At 43.0% G+C, this 16,348-nt stretch overlaps 1 protein-coding gene across 4 annotated transcripts in view; it reads right to left on the bottom strand.

Annotated features, from left to right (window-relative positions):
* Positions 1–16,348, bottom strand: part of Egfl6 (EGF like domain multiple 6) — a 59,454-nt gene that overhangs the window by 36,060 nt on the left and 7,046 nt on the right. For all 4 annotated transcript variants that reach the window (XM_013350556.2, XM_013350557.2, XM_013350558.2 and 1 more), the window contains exon 2: positions 2,835–2,947. In XM_013350556.2, the coding sequence (XP_013206010.1) occupies positions 2,835–2,947 (113 nt within the window). The remainder of the gene's footprint in view (positions 1–2,834; positions 2,948–16,348) is intronic.

Raw genomic sequence — 16,348 nt, 5'->3', positions numbered from 1 at the left:
GTGGTGATGGTGGTGGTGGTGATGGTGGTGGTGGTGGTGGTGGTGGTGGTGGTGGTGGTGGTGGTGTGTGTGTGTGTTGCTGTATAGGCTGAAGTCTGACTTAGGGATAAGGAACCTAGGAAGAGGGAAATAACTATCCCTGTTATTTTGTGCTTCTAGGAACATATGACCTTACCAACAAGAAGGGAAGTGCTGGGGTGGGGATGGAGCTCTGTTAGTTCAGCACTTGCCTAGAACTCAGAAAGCCTTGAATTTGATCCCTTGCACTCCACAAACTGGGTATGGTGGTGTGTGGCTGTAATCCTAGCACTCAAGCAGAAGGATCAGGAGTTCAAGATCGTCTTCAACTATGGAAAGAGTTTGAGGTCAGCCTGGGTTACATGAAACTCTGGAAACCATCTTCAGCTTGCCACATCCGCATACTGAACATTTTTCTTCAACTCTCCCACCGGGTCTTAGCCTTTTGCTTCACATTCCTCCGTGCTTGTGATATATAAGATTGTGATTGGCTGGGTATACTGTGGCCAGACTACTCTGATCCAATTGAAGAACATCCCTTGCACAAAGCCAGGTTTCACTCTCCTTTACTCGCCAGGGGTATGCCGGGTCTGATCGAGTTTTATGGCAATAAGTGTTGAGGTTCGTGAGAGTGTAAAGAATTACAAGTCACATGTCTCAGGTGACTTTTACCTCTTTCCACATGACTGCCTTCAAAGAAGAATGTTTTATGCCGTTTCTGGGTAAAGAACAAATCTATGTTTAATACTCCTATCACCTGGTGCTTTGAAGGACAGAAGTGTGGCACGAACTATTGCATTTTTTTTTCTCTGTGACAAGCAGTTAGTCCATGCTTTAGTGCCTCGACTCTGCACCTTCTGGGGGATATTACCCTCTCCACATTCCAGGGGAGGAACCAGAGCCTTAATTAACTTCACTACCTTCTCCAAGTTCACCCACATCAGTCTAGTGTATGATATCTTTGATCATAACACATTAAATCAGGCTGAGGAGTGAAGCATGCTAAGCAAGCATTCTAGCAGCTGAGCTACATCTGTCTGCCCTTTTAATTGACACAGGGCCCAATGCTTTAACTTCCTCTAACTGGATGGACAATGATGGTTTTCATTCTTCCCTTAGCATCTCAGCACTCTGGCTATTCCATTATGAAGAAGCCCTGATGGCTGAAAGTTTTGAATAACAGGGAATGTGTGGAAACAGTATCCATGTCTTCTGTTGTTTCATAGATTTCAGATATTATCAAGTTCTGTCCTCCTCTAGAGTCAATCTATATAGTTCAAAATCTTGTATGCATTCTTTGACAATTTTAAACATGTATACAATCTATTTTGATCATAGCAAGCTTCCATTACACCTCCTCTTGTCTTCTTCCCACTCCCACTGAACCCCTTCTTCTCCCCCAAGAGGTCTTCCTTCTACTGCCATGTCTTTTGCCTTTTTAGACCCTGTGGTGATTTGAACAAGGGTGGCCCCCACAGGTTCACATATTTGAATGTTTGCTCCTTAGGGAGTGGCACTACTCCAGAAGGACTAGGAGGTGTGGCTTTACTGGGATAGGTATCGCCTTGTCGGAGCAGGTGTGTCACTAGGGGTGAACTGTGAGGTTTCAAAAGTCCAAGCCCGGCCCAGTGTCTCTCTTCTTGCTGCTTTTGGATCCAGATGTAGAACTCTTAGCTCCTTCAACACCATGACTGCTTGCATGCCCTCATGTTCCACCATGATAAGGAATTAAGCCTCTGAAACTGTAAGCCATCCCCAGTTCAATGCTTTCTTTTATAAGCATTGTCTTGGCCATGGTGTCATTTGCAGAAATAGAACAGTGATTAAGACTGACCTACTGAGTTTAATTAGGGTGTTTTCATAGACATGGGTAGTTATGGGAATATTAACTGGGGAACAGGAAGCTTACCAGTGCTCACTCTACTGAAAAATAAAGACTTCTACCACCCCAGCAGCTATTAATCTAGCTATTTGGGACCAGTTAGAATAGAGGGGATTGGATTAGAGACAGGCCTATGAGGTGATAATGTGATTACTTCTAAAATAGCTAGCATTTTAATGCACTTATGGAACATTCAGACAAGTTATTACCCCATTTAACAGACAATATACTCATGATCAGACATTTGAGATCAGAATTCTACCGTAAGGTAATGAAGTCTATCCCAGATAATGTAACCAACTGCCTTGGAGAAATGCAGGACTGATGGTTCTCTATCACAAATATGGGTCACTTCAGAAATCCACATAAAAATCAACACAAGACAGAAATCTGTGTTGATCTCAGCTCTCAGAAATCCTCTGGAAATTATTATAGGTCTCTCACATAAACTTCTAACACAGAATCTGAGAAATCATGCCTTAGTCTGTAATCTGCACAAAATAATACAAAAAAACAACACGTTTGCAACCATGCCTGTGCCTGCATTTCTTGCCTTTAGAAACTGCTCTTAAGGAATTTTAAAATGGGAGTGGCATATTACTTGGCTATTAGACTAAGACTAAGACTAATTAATTAAAGTGTGTATTTCACTAGAATTCAGTTGGAAAAAACTATAATTAGAAGGAGTTAATTGGTCTGGTTTTGACCATCTCAGTTTCTACAGATTAAATCAAACCAAAGCCAAAGCAAACCCCAGTTACACTTACTCAGAGAGTAGCAGAAATAATGATGGACAGGAGTCTCCTAAAATAACTCCCATCTAGCATGATGATGTCAACCATTCTAGATGGGACCTTGATAATATTTTGGTATTAGTGTCACAGATTGAAAACTGACCCAATCACAGGGTGGTCTGAATTTTCACAAAAATTACCTTCACATACTCCCTTGCTGTTTCTTTTCCAGCCATAGCAGCAGGCCATCTTAGTTCCATAGCGACAGACCCCAGGCTGGCGTGCCAGTGCTGGCAACCCATAATCCCTTGGACTGTGGATAAAGAAGCACATGTTAGTATCGATTGAGCAGAGATAGCCACAGAGACTCTTCCTTGCTGCAGGAGCTGCAGGAAAGACGTTAAGTATCTGTGTGATTTCCACAGACCTGAGGGAAGTGCTAGATTTTGCAGGGGACAAAGAATCTGAATTTGGGAGTTGGCAGCCTGTCTTCTATCCCTTGCCAGCTTCCCTCTAGTTTTTGACCATTCCCTTTTTGCCTAGGATTAAAGAAATTGGTTACAGAATCTATAAAGGTAGAGTGCATGAAAGTGACCAAAAATGGACATTTTTGAAACTGGTAGAATGCCACTTCTCCGGCACAGTGGCTTCACAGTTCTGATTTGTGTCAGTGACTCACTGGCTAAGTGGCTTTGGCTCAGACAACAGCTCTGCACTTTTACTTCTTGGGCCACTTGGGAGTCATTGAACGGTCTGGAATCGCCATACACTACGGACTGTGGGAGACCATTCTGCTAAGTCATCTCAGGTTACAGAGGAGGGAACTCCAACAGCGTACAGTGGAGGCATGTCCGCACGCAGAGCTAGGTGCTGCGGATTTAAACTTACTGTGCTTCATAACAGCCTCTTGGAAACACATTTTGCTAAACCCTTAACTATTGAGCAAGAACCAGCAAATATTTTCTCAAAGGGACTCGAGGAAAATATTTCAGGCTTTGCAGGCTGTAGGTTTCTGTCTATGTCCAAAAGCAGCCATAGGCAATAGCAAACAGATGGGTGTGATTGTTCCAATATACTTTGTTTCTGGGTTTGGGAAGCTGGCTAAGTCAGCCAAGTGTCTTTTGTAGTCAAGACTGGCCCTGAACTTGCTGCGTAACCAATGTTGACTTTGAACTTCTGATCTTCCTGCTTCCTCCTTCCTACTACTGAGGTTACCTGTGTGCAACACCATTTCTGGTTTTGGTTTCTGTGTTGCTGAGGATTCAACTCTGTGCTTCCTGAGGGTCGAGGGAATTATATCCACATCCCTAAACATAGTATCCTTCTATCCCATCATCAGCCATTTGGAAATGTTAAAACTGGTTTTGGCTCATATGTTGTATAAAAACGGGGTCACCTTGGTTTGTGGGTTATAGCTTGCTGACCCCTGATCTGAAAAGTGAGTTCCTGCCTCCCAAGAAGAGCCCTACGTGACACTCCCAGGTAAGAAGTTCCTTGCCTGTTTACCTACTTGATGTCTTGGGCTTGGGCAGGACCATACCAGGATAGAAGAAAAGTCATACAATTTATGGAGGGCTACATTTGATATTCCTCATGCATATGAAATACAAGTGTCAAACCATTTCTTGAGCTCTTTAACAGATAAGCAATGCACATTTTACCAGGTACAGGATTGAATACATGCTCATTTGGAGTATCTTAGTGCAAGCCAGGCAGTTAAACGAGCTTGCCTATTTCTCTCATGATCTGCTTTTCCTACAAACTTTATCAGAGATAAAAAGGTAGAGTGGGGCGGGCTTCTTGACCGGCGAGGAAGAAACACCCACCACACAAGGATTCTTCTCAGATCATGCTTTACTGGAGTGCATTTGGTTGAAGGAGAGCACATGAAGTGAAGGGGGCAGGAAACGAGAGAGCAAGAGAGAGAGAGAGAGAGAGAGATGAGAGGGACAAGAGACGCGAGAGAGATGAGAGACGCGAGAGGGGCGAGAGACGAGAGAGACGAGAGAGAGCCGGGGGCACAATGGGGGCTGCTTATATAGGGAATTGGCACACGGGTCACCCTGTGATTGGCTGCCATCATCAGCTGACACCAGACTGCGGCGAGATAGGCCCAGGGACCCTTATCCACAGCACATGCGGGAAGCGGGGGACATGCAGCTCTCAAAGGCATAGCCAAATATGGGGTTGTTTATAACCAACAAGACAGGATGTGGCGCCATCTTGTAATGGCGATCCTGTCCGGCTCACTACAGTAGAGTTTGGGACATCTCATTCACCAAGAGCACAAAATGTGAGAGAAAATAAAGTTTTGCAAGACAACTTTTCTTCCATTTAAAAAGTTTTTCTTTTATGTGCTTTGGTGTTTTGCCTGCATGTATTTTTGTGTGAGGGGGCTGACTGTCCTGGAACTGGAGTTGTACACAGTTGTGAGCTTCCACGCGGGTGCTGGGAATTGAACCTAGGTCCTCTGGAAGAGCAGCCAATGCTCTTAAATGCAGAACCATCTTTCCAGATCTCCACCTTTTTATTTTTAATAGGAATGCATAATTCAGCTACTTAGAGCAAGTTTCTCTGCACCTCTATAAGACTGATACTGAGCCGGGCAGTGGTGGCGCACGCCTTTAATCCCAGCACTTGGGAGGCAGAGGCAGGCGGATCTCTGTGAGTTCGAGACCAGCCTGGTCTACAAGAGCTAGTTCCAGGACAGGCTCCAAAGCTACAGAGAAACCCTGTCTCGAAAAACAAAACAAAACAAAACAAAAAAAAAAGACTGATACTGAAGGCTGGATGATTTTTTGTGTGTGTGTGTGAGGTGACTATTTTGGGCATTTTAAGATATTTAGTAGCATCCACAGTTGCTGTCTATAGTTGTCAGTAGCACATATCCCCAAAGTTGTGACACTCAAAAAACCACCTCCAGCTTAAATGAGTGTGGTGATGTACACCTGTAATACTAGCAATCCTATAACACCCATAATAGTCTGTAATGAGAGACAAGAGAATTATAGACCAGAAAGAGATACACAGCAAGTTCCAAACTGGCTAGAGTCATAGAGCAAGATGCTGTCTTAAAAACAAAAGTGACTTTGCAAAAAAAAAAAAATCCCCCCGCAAGGCAAAAGTGTCTTCTATTAAGTCCCATTACTTTAAAGTAAAGTGTTGTTGAGCTTTTTCTGTGCTTCAGGCTCTTACTTGGCCACACGGATGGAGGAGAGGACAAGAAAGAGCCAGCCTTTGATTTTTAGTTCACAACCTTTGGCAAACAGATGCACTAGAGTATAGAGCAGCCTGGTAGCTACCATGCAAATGCTTTGAGAAAGGGCTGTTGCCAGTGCTCAGTACTGCACACATGTCTAGTTAAGTGGAGTGAACACTAGGCTAGTGCTCCATCGCTGCATCCACAGACCTGAGAAAGACCTTTGACTGAGAAATATTGCAACTATATGTCATAACCAAGTCCATATCTTCTTAACGATTCTACGAGAGGTAGGTACCTTGCTCTTTTTTTTTTTTTGGTTTTTTGAGACAGGGTTTCTCTGTGGTTTTGGAGCCTGTCCTGGAACTAGCTCCTGTAGACCAGGCTGGTCTCGAACTCACAGAGATCCGCCTGCCTCTGCCTCCCGAGTGCTGGGATTAAAGGTGTGCGCCACCACTGCCCCTCAGCACCTTGCTCTTGACCCACAACTTAACTAATAATGGGCAAGGAAGACACTGTAGAACACCGAACACAAATGGTTACTGAACATAAAAAGCTGTTACTCCATACATGATGTTATGAAAAAGTTTTGATTTTAGCATTTAAAAAATTGAGATATGACTCATAAAATACAAGACTGACATGTTAATGTACATGTTTCCAGTCAGTGAGTTTTGGTATTCTCAGTATATTGTGCACATACCACCTAGTTACTAATTCTAAGACATTTTCCTCATCCCAAAAGGAAGTTATTTCTTTTTTCCTTTTTTAATTGATTTTATTGAGCTATATATTTTACTACGCTTCCCTCTTTCTCCCCCTTCCCTTCTGCCCTCTCCTATGATCCCCATACTCCCAATTTACGTAGGAGATCTTGTCTTTTCCTACTTCCCATGTATATTAGATCTATATTTGCCTCTTTTAGGGTCCTCTTTGTTGTCTAGGTTCTCTGGGATTTTGATTTTTAGTCTGGTTTACCTTTGCTTTATGTCTAAAAGCCACTTATGAGTGAGTACATATGATGTTTGTCTTTCTGGGTCTGGGTTATCTCACTCAATATGATGTTTTCTAGATCCAGCCATTTGCCCACAAATTTCAAGTTGTCATTATTTTTTTCACTGTGTAATACTCCATTGTGTAAATGGACCACATTTTCTTTATCCATTCTTCAGGTGAGGGACATTTAGGTTGTTTCCAGGTTCTGGCTATGACAAATAATGCTGCTATGAACATAGTTGAGCACATGCCCTTGTGGTATGATTAAGCATCCTTTTGATATATACTCAAAAGTGGTGTTGCTGGATCCTGAGGAAGGTTGTTTACTAATTTTCTGAGAAATGGCCATACTGACATCCAAAGGGGTTGCACCAGCTTCCACTCCCAATTGTAATTCTTCTGATAGGTCTACCTTTATATGTTACTTGGCCTTTTTCCTTTGCAGCTCTGAATATTCTTTCTTTACTCTGTATATCTAGTGTTTTGATTATTATAAAAGTTATTTGATTATAATTTGATTATTATATTAGTGGCAAGAGGACTTTTTTATTTTTGGATCTAGTCTATTGGGTGTTCTGTAAGCTTCTTGTATCTTCACAGGCGTATCTTTCTTTAGGTAGGGAAAGTTTTCTTCTATGATTTTGTTAAATAAATTTTCTGTGCCTTTGAGTTGAACTTTTCCTTCTTCTATACCTATTATTCTAAGATTTGACCTTTTCATGGTGTTCCATATTTCCTGGATATTTTGGGTTAAGCTTTTGTGAGATTTAATGTTTTCTTTAACTGATGTGTCTATTTCCTCTATTGTATCTTCAGTGTTTGAGATTCTTTCTTCCATCTCTTATATTCTACTGTTCATGCTTGTGTCTGTGGTTCCTTATGATTTTTTTCATGATTGCTGTTTCTATAATTGCTTCGGCTTGTGGGTTTTTTTATTGTTTCTATTTCAGTTTTCAAGTTCTGAATAGTTTCTTGTTTTTGTTTGATTTCTTTTTCTTGGTTTTCTTTAAGTCAATTTCTGATATCTTTCAATTTTCTGTTTGTCTTTTCCTCAATTTTTAAAGGGAATTTTTTATTTCATCTTTAAGAATTTCAAACATTCTTTTGAAGTTATTTTTTTAGGTCATTTTCTTCTGATTCATCCATATTTGGTTGTTCAGGTCTTGATGTTGTAGGGTTTTTAGGTTTTTTTGATGTTGTGTTGCTCTTTGTGGTGTAGCATGTGATCTTACCTTTTCTATTCATCTTTTCCTCTAATAGGTGTTGTTATGGTTTTGGTCCCTTTAAGAGACAAGCCACGCCCACTCCCTCCCCCATCTGCTGAGGCAGGCTGATCTTCAGCTTCCAGCCTGAGCTTGCTCTCTTTTCCATCTTCCTCTCGGAGAAGCAGCTTCGCTTCTTCCACTCTCCCCACTTCTCTGCTTCCCCCCTTCTCTGTCTCTTTCTCCTCTTCTCTCTCTCTCTCTCTCTCTCTCTCTCTCTCTCTCTCTCTCTCTGTCTCCTTCATCACCCTTCCTCCTCCATAACCCCCTGAATAAACATTCAACCTCACCCTGCATGACGTGTCTATCCATGTTTCTGTCTTCTGCCCACCCGCCATGTGTCTCCCTGCCTGGAACCAGCCATTGCTTGGGGACCAGCAGCCGTCTCTGCCTGGGGCCCCCTGCCTGCTGCCACATGGCCCGCCACCACTGCTCTGAGATCAGCAGCCATCTCTGCCTGGGACTGGCTGTTCCAGAGCCTGCTGCCTGCCACCACATGGCCCGCTACCACCATTTGGAACCTACAGCATTTCTGCTGCCTACTGCCGCGGGGATCTTGTGACATTTTTAAAAAAAGAATATTAGGTGTGGTTGGGGCTGTCTGAGATTCTGTTGAATAATCTTCTAGGTGCCAGTGAATCCAAAGCTCAGATGGTTATTACTCATGGTACAGTCGGTGTCACAGTTCTAGTTAAAGTTGGTTACTAGCTCTGTGCTCCTGTGCTTTGCTGTGCTCCCTTGGAGTTTGCTGTTTCAGGCCTACTTTGGCCTTGGTTGCCAGCTTTGCCCTGTTCTGTAAATCTTGGTCTGGATCCCCTCCTGCAGAAGTCCCTTGCTTGGAGTTGAACCTGTTCTGGTGGAGATGGCTGACTCTGGATCTGGTCACTGCCTCAATCCTGATCTGCCAGTGTCCTGGGACTGGGTTGGCTCCTGGCTTCTGCTCCAGGTGGATCTTGTTTGATCTCTGTCCTAGGTAGCTGGTTCTGTCCCACTCTGGTTCTGGTGGAGATTGCTGAATCTGAGTCAGGTCGCTGGCTCCATACTGATCTGCCAGTGTCCCCGGGGCCTGGGTTGGCTCCCTGACTGGATTTGCTCCTGGCCTCTGCATCTGGTGGGGTTTATTTCCTCAGGCCCTTTCTGTCCCAGCTAGCTCCACTCCCGTGGAATTTGTTGCCCAAGGTAGTGTTCCTTGCCTCAGGCAAATGTGGCCTAGGTTACTGGCTTTTACCTGCATCTGTAAAATCCCCGGTCTGGATTCCCTCCTGCAGAAGTCCCTGGGTTGGAGTTGGACCTGGAAATGTTTCTGGCTCCAGTTTACTGCCTTGGAGGTCGTAGGCTTGGGTGTGCCCAGACCCGCAGAGGACCTGCTCATTCCCTCAGAGGTCCCAGAGTCAAGCTTGGACCCACAGAGGTTCCAGGTTCCTGCCTACTCCCTTTGATGTCCCAGACCAATGCCTGGACCCACAGATGTCCTGGCTCAGGCCTATTTCCTCTGAGGACCCAGAGTCATGCCCGTCCCACTAGCTCTTTTTTTTTTCTCTGTGGCTTTGGAGCCTGTCCTGGCACTAGCTCTGTAGACCAGGCTGGCCTCGAACTCACAGAGATCCACCTGCCTCTGCCTCCCAAGTGCTGGGATTAAAGGCGTGTGCCACCACCGCCCGGGCCCACTAGCTTTTATAACTTAATTTAACTTGTTTCTTTTCTGTGTTCTACCCCAGGACTTTTTACCTTTCTTTCATCCTGTATGTACTATTTTCTTGCTTCTTCCATGTTTGGCTGGCTGGTGACTGACTGACTGACTGGGCCCAGGTGTGTCTCCCTTTTGCTTCTTCATTCTCTCTTCTCTCCCCTCTCATCACCTAAATTCTTCCTCCTACTTATTCTGCCTGCCCATCAGCTCCATCTATCCCTCTGCTGCCTAGTTATTGGCCATTCAGCTTTTTATTAGACCAATCAGGTGCCTTAAGCAGGCAAAGCAACACATCTTTACATTGTTAAACAAATGTAACATAAACAAATATAACAATGGGAGGGGCGGGGAGAGAAATATATAGCTCAATTAAAACAATAAAAACAAATATAACACATTTTTTACCTCACAACAGGAGGTTGAGGCAGGAGGATCACGAGATTAGTGAATTCAAGGTCAACCTGAGTGTCCTAGCTAGTATTATGATGTCAACTTGATACAAGCTAGAGTCATCTGAGAGGAGGGAACCTAAATCAAGAAAAGGCCTCCAGTCATGAGTTCAATTCCCAGCAACCACATGGGTGCTCACAACCATCTGTACTGAGATCTGGCGCCCTCCTCTGGCCTGCGGGCATACATCGAGGCAGAATGTTGTATACATAATAAATAAATAAATAAATAAATAAATAAATAAATAAATAAATATATAAATCTTTGAAAAAAAAAGAAAAGGCCTCCATAACTGTAAAACATTTTCTTTTTAGTGATTGATGGGGAAAGACCCAACCCATGGTGGGTAGTGTCACCTTGAGCTACCCTGGGTTCTATAAGAAAGCAGGCTGAGCAAGCCAGGGGAAGCAAGCCAGTAAGAATCATCCCACCATGGCCTCTTCATCAGCTCCTGCTTCCAGGATCCTGCCCTGTTTAAGTTCCGATGCTGACTCTTTTCAATGATGAAAAGTGATGTGAAGGTGTAAGCCAAATAAACCCTTTCCTTCTCAACTTTATGGTTATGGTATTTCATCACACCAAATGCAGCCCTAATGAAGACACTGGGATATATGAGGCTTTTTCTAATACCAAACCCCCAAACCAACTAACCAAACCAAACAAAAAAGGAGAGTCTGAGAAGATGGTGCAGTTGGTAAAGTACATGCTTTGCAACCCTGAGGACCTGAGTTAGGATCCCAGCACCTTTATTAAAAATGTCAGGAGTTGTGGTGCATACCAGTAACCCCAGAACTGGCAGGCAGAGATAGGTGGATCTCTGAAGCTAGCTGACTCAGGTAGTCTGGCTGATTTGGTGAAATCCCAAGTTCAGTGAGAGACCTGGTCTCAAAACATAAGATGGAGAACAATAGCTACTTAGGGACTTATGCAACAGGAATTGTACTAGACACTGAGACTATCAAAGGTTATAAAAGACCAAAGAACTTAGAGCCTAGTGGTAACAATGGATAAGTACAATAATTGTATTCTAGTATATGAACTGTACCAAAGGGTGGAGTTCTCAGGAGCTAGGGGAATATATAGGAAGTATTTGGTAAGTATGGGGGAGTGATGGGTTTTCTAGAGGAAATGAAGGAAATAATATGAAGTCTGTTGACTGGCAGAACTTAGCCTGGCGAAGTGGGAAGGAGGCTGGGGGAAGGAAAATGTTTCAGGAAGAGAGAATGGCTGATGCGAAGGATGCAGCTACTAAGATCAAGCGGACTGGTGGCTGGCAAATTTGAGCCTAGACAAAAGCATGTCTTTAGCATCAGGAGGATGAAGGGAAAGCTAGGAGGCATGGTGATGGAGAAGGGGTAAAGAGATAAGCAGGAACCAGAAAGAAAATGTTCACGGAAAACATTTTATTGATTGTGAAAGCATCAGAGAGTTCTGGAAAGGTTTTAAAAAGTGAAAAACAGTAATGATTTTGTACTAGAAGTGTGGGTATTTCAATGAGCTCCAGTCATTTTTGCAATGGTTAGATATGAAGTAAAACAAAAGAAGATAGAAATTTGTTTAAATATGTTCTATGTTAAACGCCTAATTAGAAACCAGTACAGCATCTCCGGTACGGGTGGTCAAGCCTATCTTCTATGTACAAGTCAAAGTCAATTAGTCTAGATTGGAAATAATACCATGCAGAAATACCATGTGGGGTTAATGAGTAGAAGAATTACCAGAAGATGCCATTCACATGGTGTTTGCACATTTACGGAGTTCCTCAGAAAAAAATGCTTTCTAAAGCTTTATTGCTTTCACATGCCTGACCAGGCACAATGGGGAACCCAAGAAATCTGAGGTATATTAATTTGTCCCATATTATCATTTTGATGATTAAGTGCCACTCAAAGAATTCTCCAAAGTGCTAATGGCTAACACTGAGGCCATTAAAATCTTGTGAAAAAAAATCAGGATTCCTTCCCTACTACAAAAGATATAACTTCCATCATAAGTGCAGCTTAGCAATTTAGGTCTGTAGGAAGATTATAACCTTAGACCCAGGCACAGTGACCCAGGGCTGGAATCTCTGTAAGCCTAAGCAGGACAAGCATGAGTTTGAAATGAACCTGGGCTATATAGTGAGTTCCAGAATAGCCTTGACTAGGCAGGGAGACATTGTTTCAAAACCAGTAAAAAACATTAAAGCTGGAGAGATGGCTCAGTGTTTAAGAGCACTTGCTGCTCTTGCAGAGGACCCAGATTCAGTTCCCAGCATCCACATGGTGGATCATACTAACTCTAATTCCAGCCCCAGATGATCTGATGCCCTTTTCTGACCACTGGAGGGACCAGGTACTTAGGTGGCATACATACATACATACATACATACATACATACATATATACATACATTCAGACATAAGATTCATACGAAAAATAAAATAAAATCTTTAAAAAAGTCCAGTCTTACTTTCACTTATTTAAAAATGCAGATGAGGGACTGGGGACATGGCTCAGTAGATAAAATGTTTGAGGTTCAGAGATTTGAATCCCGAGAGCTTAAGAAGAAAGACAGGCAGGTATGATGGCTGCTTGGAAACCTAGCACTTGAAATCTAGAGAGGGCATTCCCAGGGCAAGCTTGCTAGCCAGACTACTCAGACTTGGTAAGTCCTGGATTCATCAAGAAACCCTGCCTCAATAATTGCACCCACACTCATGCCCAGCCATGTGCCCCCACATTGCAACCATGCATATATACACACACACACACACCACATGCATACAAATGCAAAATGCAAATGACAGTTTCTTAAGAATTAACTCGTGATTGAGAATTGCATAATAGATCCGGATACTCAGACAGTAACACAAATCAAAGCGTAATAGTTTGGCCAGTGGCTGTTCCATGAGTAATAGCAATATGTCCTCTGCACATGTCCTGATACACTGAACGAGTACTCTAGGAAAAACCACCCGAGGACATAAAATATACCAGAGGAAAATGAGCCAATAAACTAGCAACATGCCTTGTAATTAGGGTGAGGTCTGTGCATTCACCAAGTTTGGAGAATACACTTCAAAGGGCCAGCCACAACTGCCATTTTACTGGTTTAATCATCAGATTCTACATCTGGCCATGAAAATGGAAAAAAAATCACTTAAAGAGTGAAAAGTGTTCGTAGGTAGAATTGATAATAATTAACTTGCTGATTTATAGATTGTCATAGGAAATTGATTTATTGCACCAAGAATCCAGTTCTGTGTTTTGTGTTGCAAGTTTCGAAAATGTACATGTGCATCTATTTAAAATTACAGAAAGAAAGAAAATTGTTCAACTATTTATATTTAAGTGGAAACAATATGGTTTGGGGAAAGGAAGGAATCCAGGACAAGCAGGCATGACATGCATGATGATAGCACAGTATATGGCTTGGAAACATGAAATTCAGAGTGCTCAGAAAAACAGCTTGTTTTACTTCTCCCTGGTGTCGAATGGCATTTCAAGGTAATATTAGCAAATAACCTGAATTATTTTCCCAGCATCCTCTCCTCCTTGCTCACTCTAACTTATCCATCACTAATTCAATAATTCTCCTACTTGAATACCGAATACCTAGTGTATTGCAGGTAATGAAATCACCCCCTCCCCCCGTGTTTGGGCTTATCTGTGCAGGTACCTGTTGAAGTCAGAGTTTGGCATTGAGATGTCTTCCTCACTTGCTCTTTTTCCTTATTTTTTTGAGAGTGGGTCTCTCACTGAACCTAGTCTTCCCCGTTTTGGCTAAACTGCCTAGCTAGTGACTCTCAGGGATCTATCTGTATTCCCTACCCTGCACTGGGGTTATAGGTGTGTGCCATTCTGCTCGACTTTTTGTATGTGGTTGTCAGGAATCTGAACTCAGACCAATATGGGATCTGAGCTCAGGCCCTCATGCTTGTACAGGAAGCATTTTATCCAGCCTGGACGGGCATGCCACCTCCCTCATCCTCTGTCCCTTCATCCCTCTCCTTTTCCTTCTCTTTACCTTTCCATTTCTCTCTCTTCCTAAACAATGTTTATCAGATATAAAACCCAGAGGACCCAGAGAATCCAGCCTTGAGGCAGGGGAACGTCAACATGGGTGATGAAGTCTTAGTGGAGAGCAGGCTGGAAGCACAGAGAGTTTGAGCTAAATGCTGACTTTCCCAGAATTCCTTTAATGCATCATACACATTGCTGTCTACATTGATCGCATTAATCAGAACATCACTGTCTCCACAGCTGGAGTCAATTTAGAAACGTTCCAAGGATTGTGTAAGGAGTGTAGTATTTCTGCACAGGATTCCTTATTTTCTGCAAAAATAGAGGGTGCCAGGATCTTTAGTATGCTTGCTGCTGATCAGTTTCCAGAAAACATCAGAAAACTCTCCAAGTCAAATTGAGAAGTTACATTTCTTTTGCTGTTGTCTACATATATTTCAATGTTCTATAAATCAAAGTTTTTCTAAATACAGATAACTAGGGCAAACAATGGGGTGTTTCTTTTTTAAGATTTATTTTTAATGATGTATATTTGTGTGTGTACATGTGAATACAATACATGCAGAGGCCGGAAGAAGCTGTTGGATCCCCTGCAGCTGGAGTTACAGGCCGTTTTGAACTATACAATGTGGTGTTAGGATCCAAAGTGGGGTCCTGTGTAAGAGTGGTACATGTTCTTAACTGCTGGGCCATCTCTTCAACCCATGAGAATATTTTTTGTTACTGATTTTTTTAAAAAAAAAATCTTTCACCTAGTATGACAAGGTCATTCATTGTATATAATTGGTTAAATTAACTTTTTTAAAAAAATATATTTATTTATTATGTGTGCAATATTCTGTCTGCATGTATGTCTGCAGGCCAGAGGAGGGCACCAGACTTCATTACAGATGGTTGTGAGCCACCATGTGGTTGCCGGGAATTGAACTCAGAACCTTTGGAAGAGCAGGTAATGCTCTTAACCACTGAGCCATCTCTCCAGCCCCCCAGTTAAATTAACTTTTGAGTTGTCATCCATCTCTGTGTTTGAACTCACATGTGACACATGTGTGCACAAATCTCTGTATGTGCATGTGGAGGCTAGAGGACAATCTTAGGTGTCATTCTTCAGGAACTGTCTACCTTATTTGTTTGACACAGGGAAGCCCACTAGCATGTAGTTTTCCAGTTACTAGCTGGCTGGCTGGTGAGGTCTAGGAGACCACATGTCTCTGCCTTCCCTGCACTGGGATTACAAGCATGTACCAGTAAACCCAGCTTTTAAACTGTGGGTTCTGGAGATGAACACGTCTTCATGCCTTCAGCAAGGCAAGTATTCTAACCACTCAGCCCTCTCCCTAGCCCTGAGTTCTCACCCATCCTTAAGAGACAGTAAAAGTTCAGGTTCCCCCAACGCCATACCACTCTCTAGATACATATAGGCTTAAGATCAAGAGCTCACCAAGCTGGTCCTGGGGATCAAACTCAGGTTGTCAGGCTTGGCCCCAAGTACCCGTACCCACTGAGCCATCTCATTGGCCCTGAAATCACACTTTGATGTCAAGTACACAAAGTTGGGATCAAAAGCACTAGGAATAGAACAGTCACCTAGGGAGAGTATTGTAGGGTTAAGCAGCCCCTTTAGGGGGCGGGTTTGCCTTGGGTGAATGTTGACTGATAAATCGGGCTCATGGAGCCTGCGCGCTCCTTTTTTCCCTGCCTCCTGTGAAACGGCTAAACGGGAACCACGGTTCTGTAAGTTTGCTTAAACATTAAAACTGTATATATTCTTTAATATCTGCCTTGCATTTATTTACGCCGATACAGAGTATAGATCAGGAAATCCAGAACTTTGCATCTCACAGAATGGAGCCTGGTAAAGAAGGCAGAGGAGTAAACAGCATAGGGGAAAACAAGTCAGAATGTATGGGGAAGGGGTTTTCAGTTGTATCCGCAGACTCTTTGATATTTCTTCTTGCAAAAGGTGAGGCTTGCTCACCGTGCTGTGATGGCTGGGTTCTAATGAACAATGAACTGTGGGAGTGATGGAGGGTAACTTTCCTGATGAGGACACCAAAGGCACTGTGACTTCTCCCTTGTTTCTTGGCTGCATCAGAAACTTGGGTGGGGGTGG

Source organism: Microtus ochrogaster, chromosome X (genome assembly GCF_000317375.1).
Source record: "Microtus ochrogaster isolate Prairie Vole_2 chromosome X, MicOch1.0, whole genome shotgun sequence".
NCBI classification, from domain to species: Eukaryota; Metazoa; Chordata; class Mammalia; order Rodentia; family Cricetidae; genus Microtus; species Microtus ochrogaster.
Note: the sequence above shows the minus strand (reverse complement) of the source record. Positions and strands in the feature narration are given on the sequence as shown.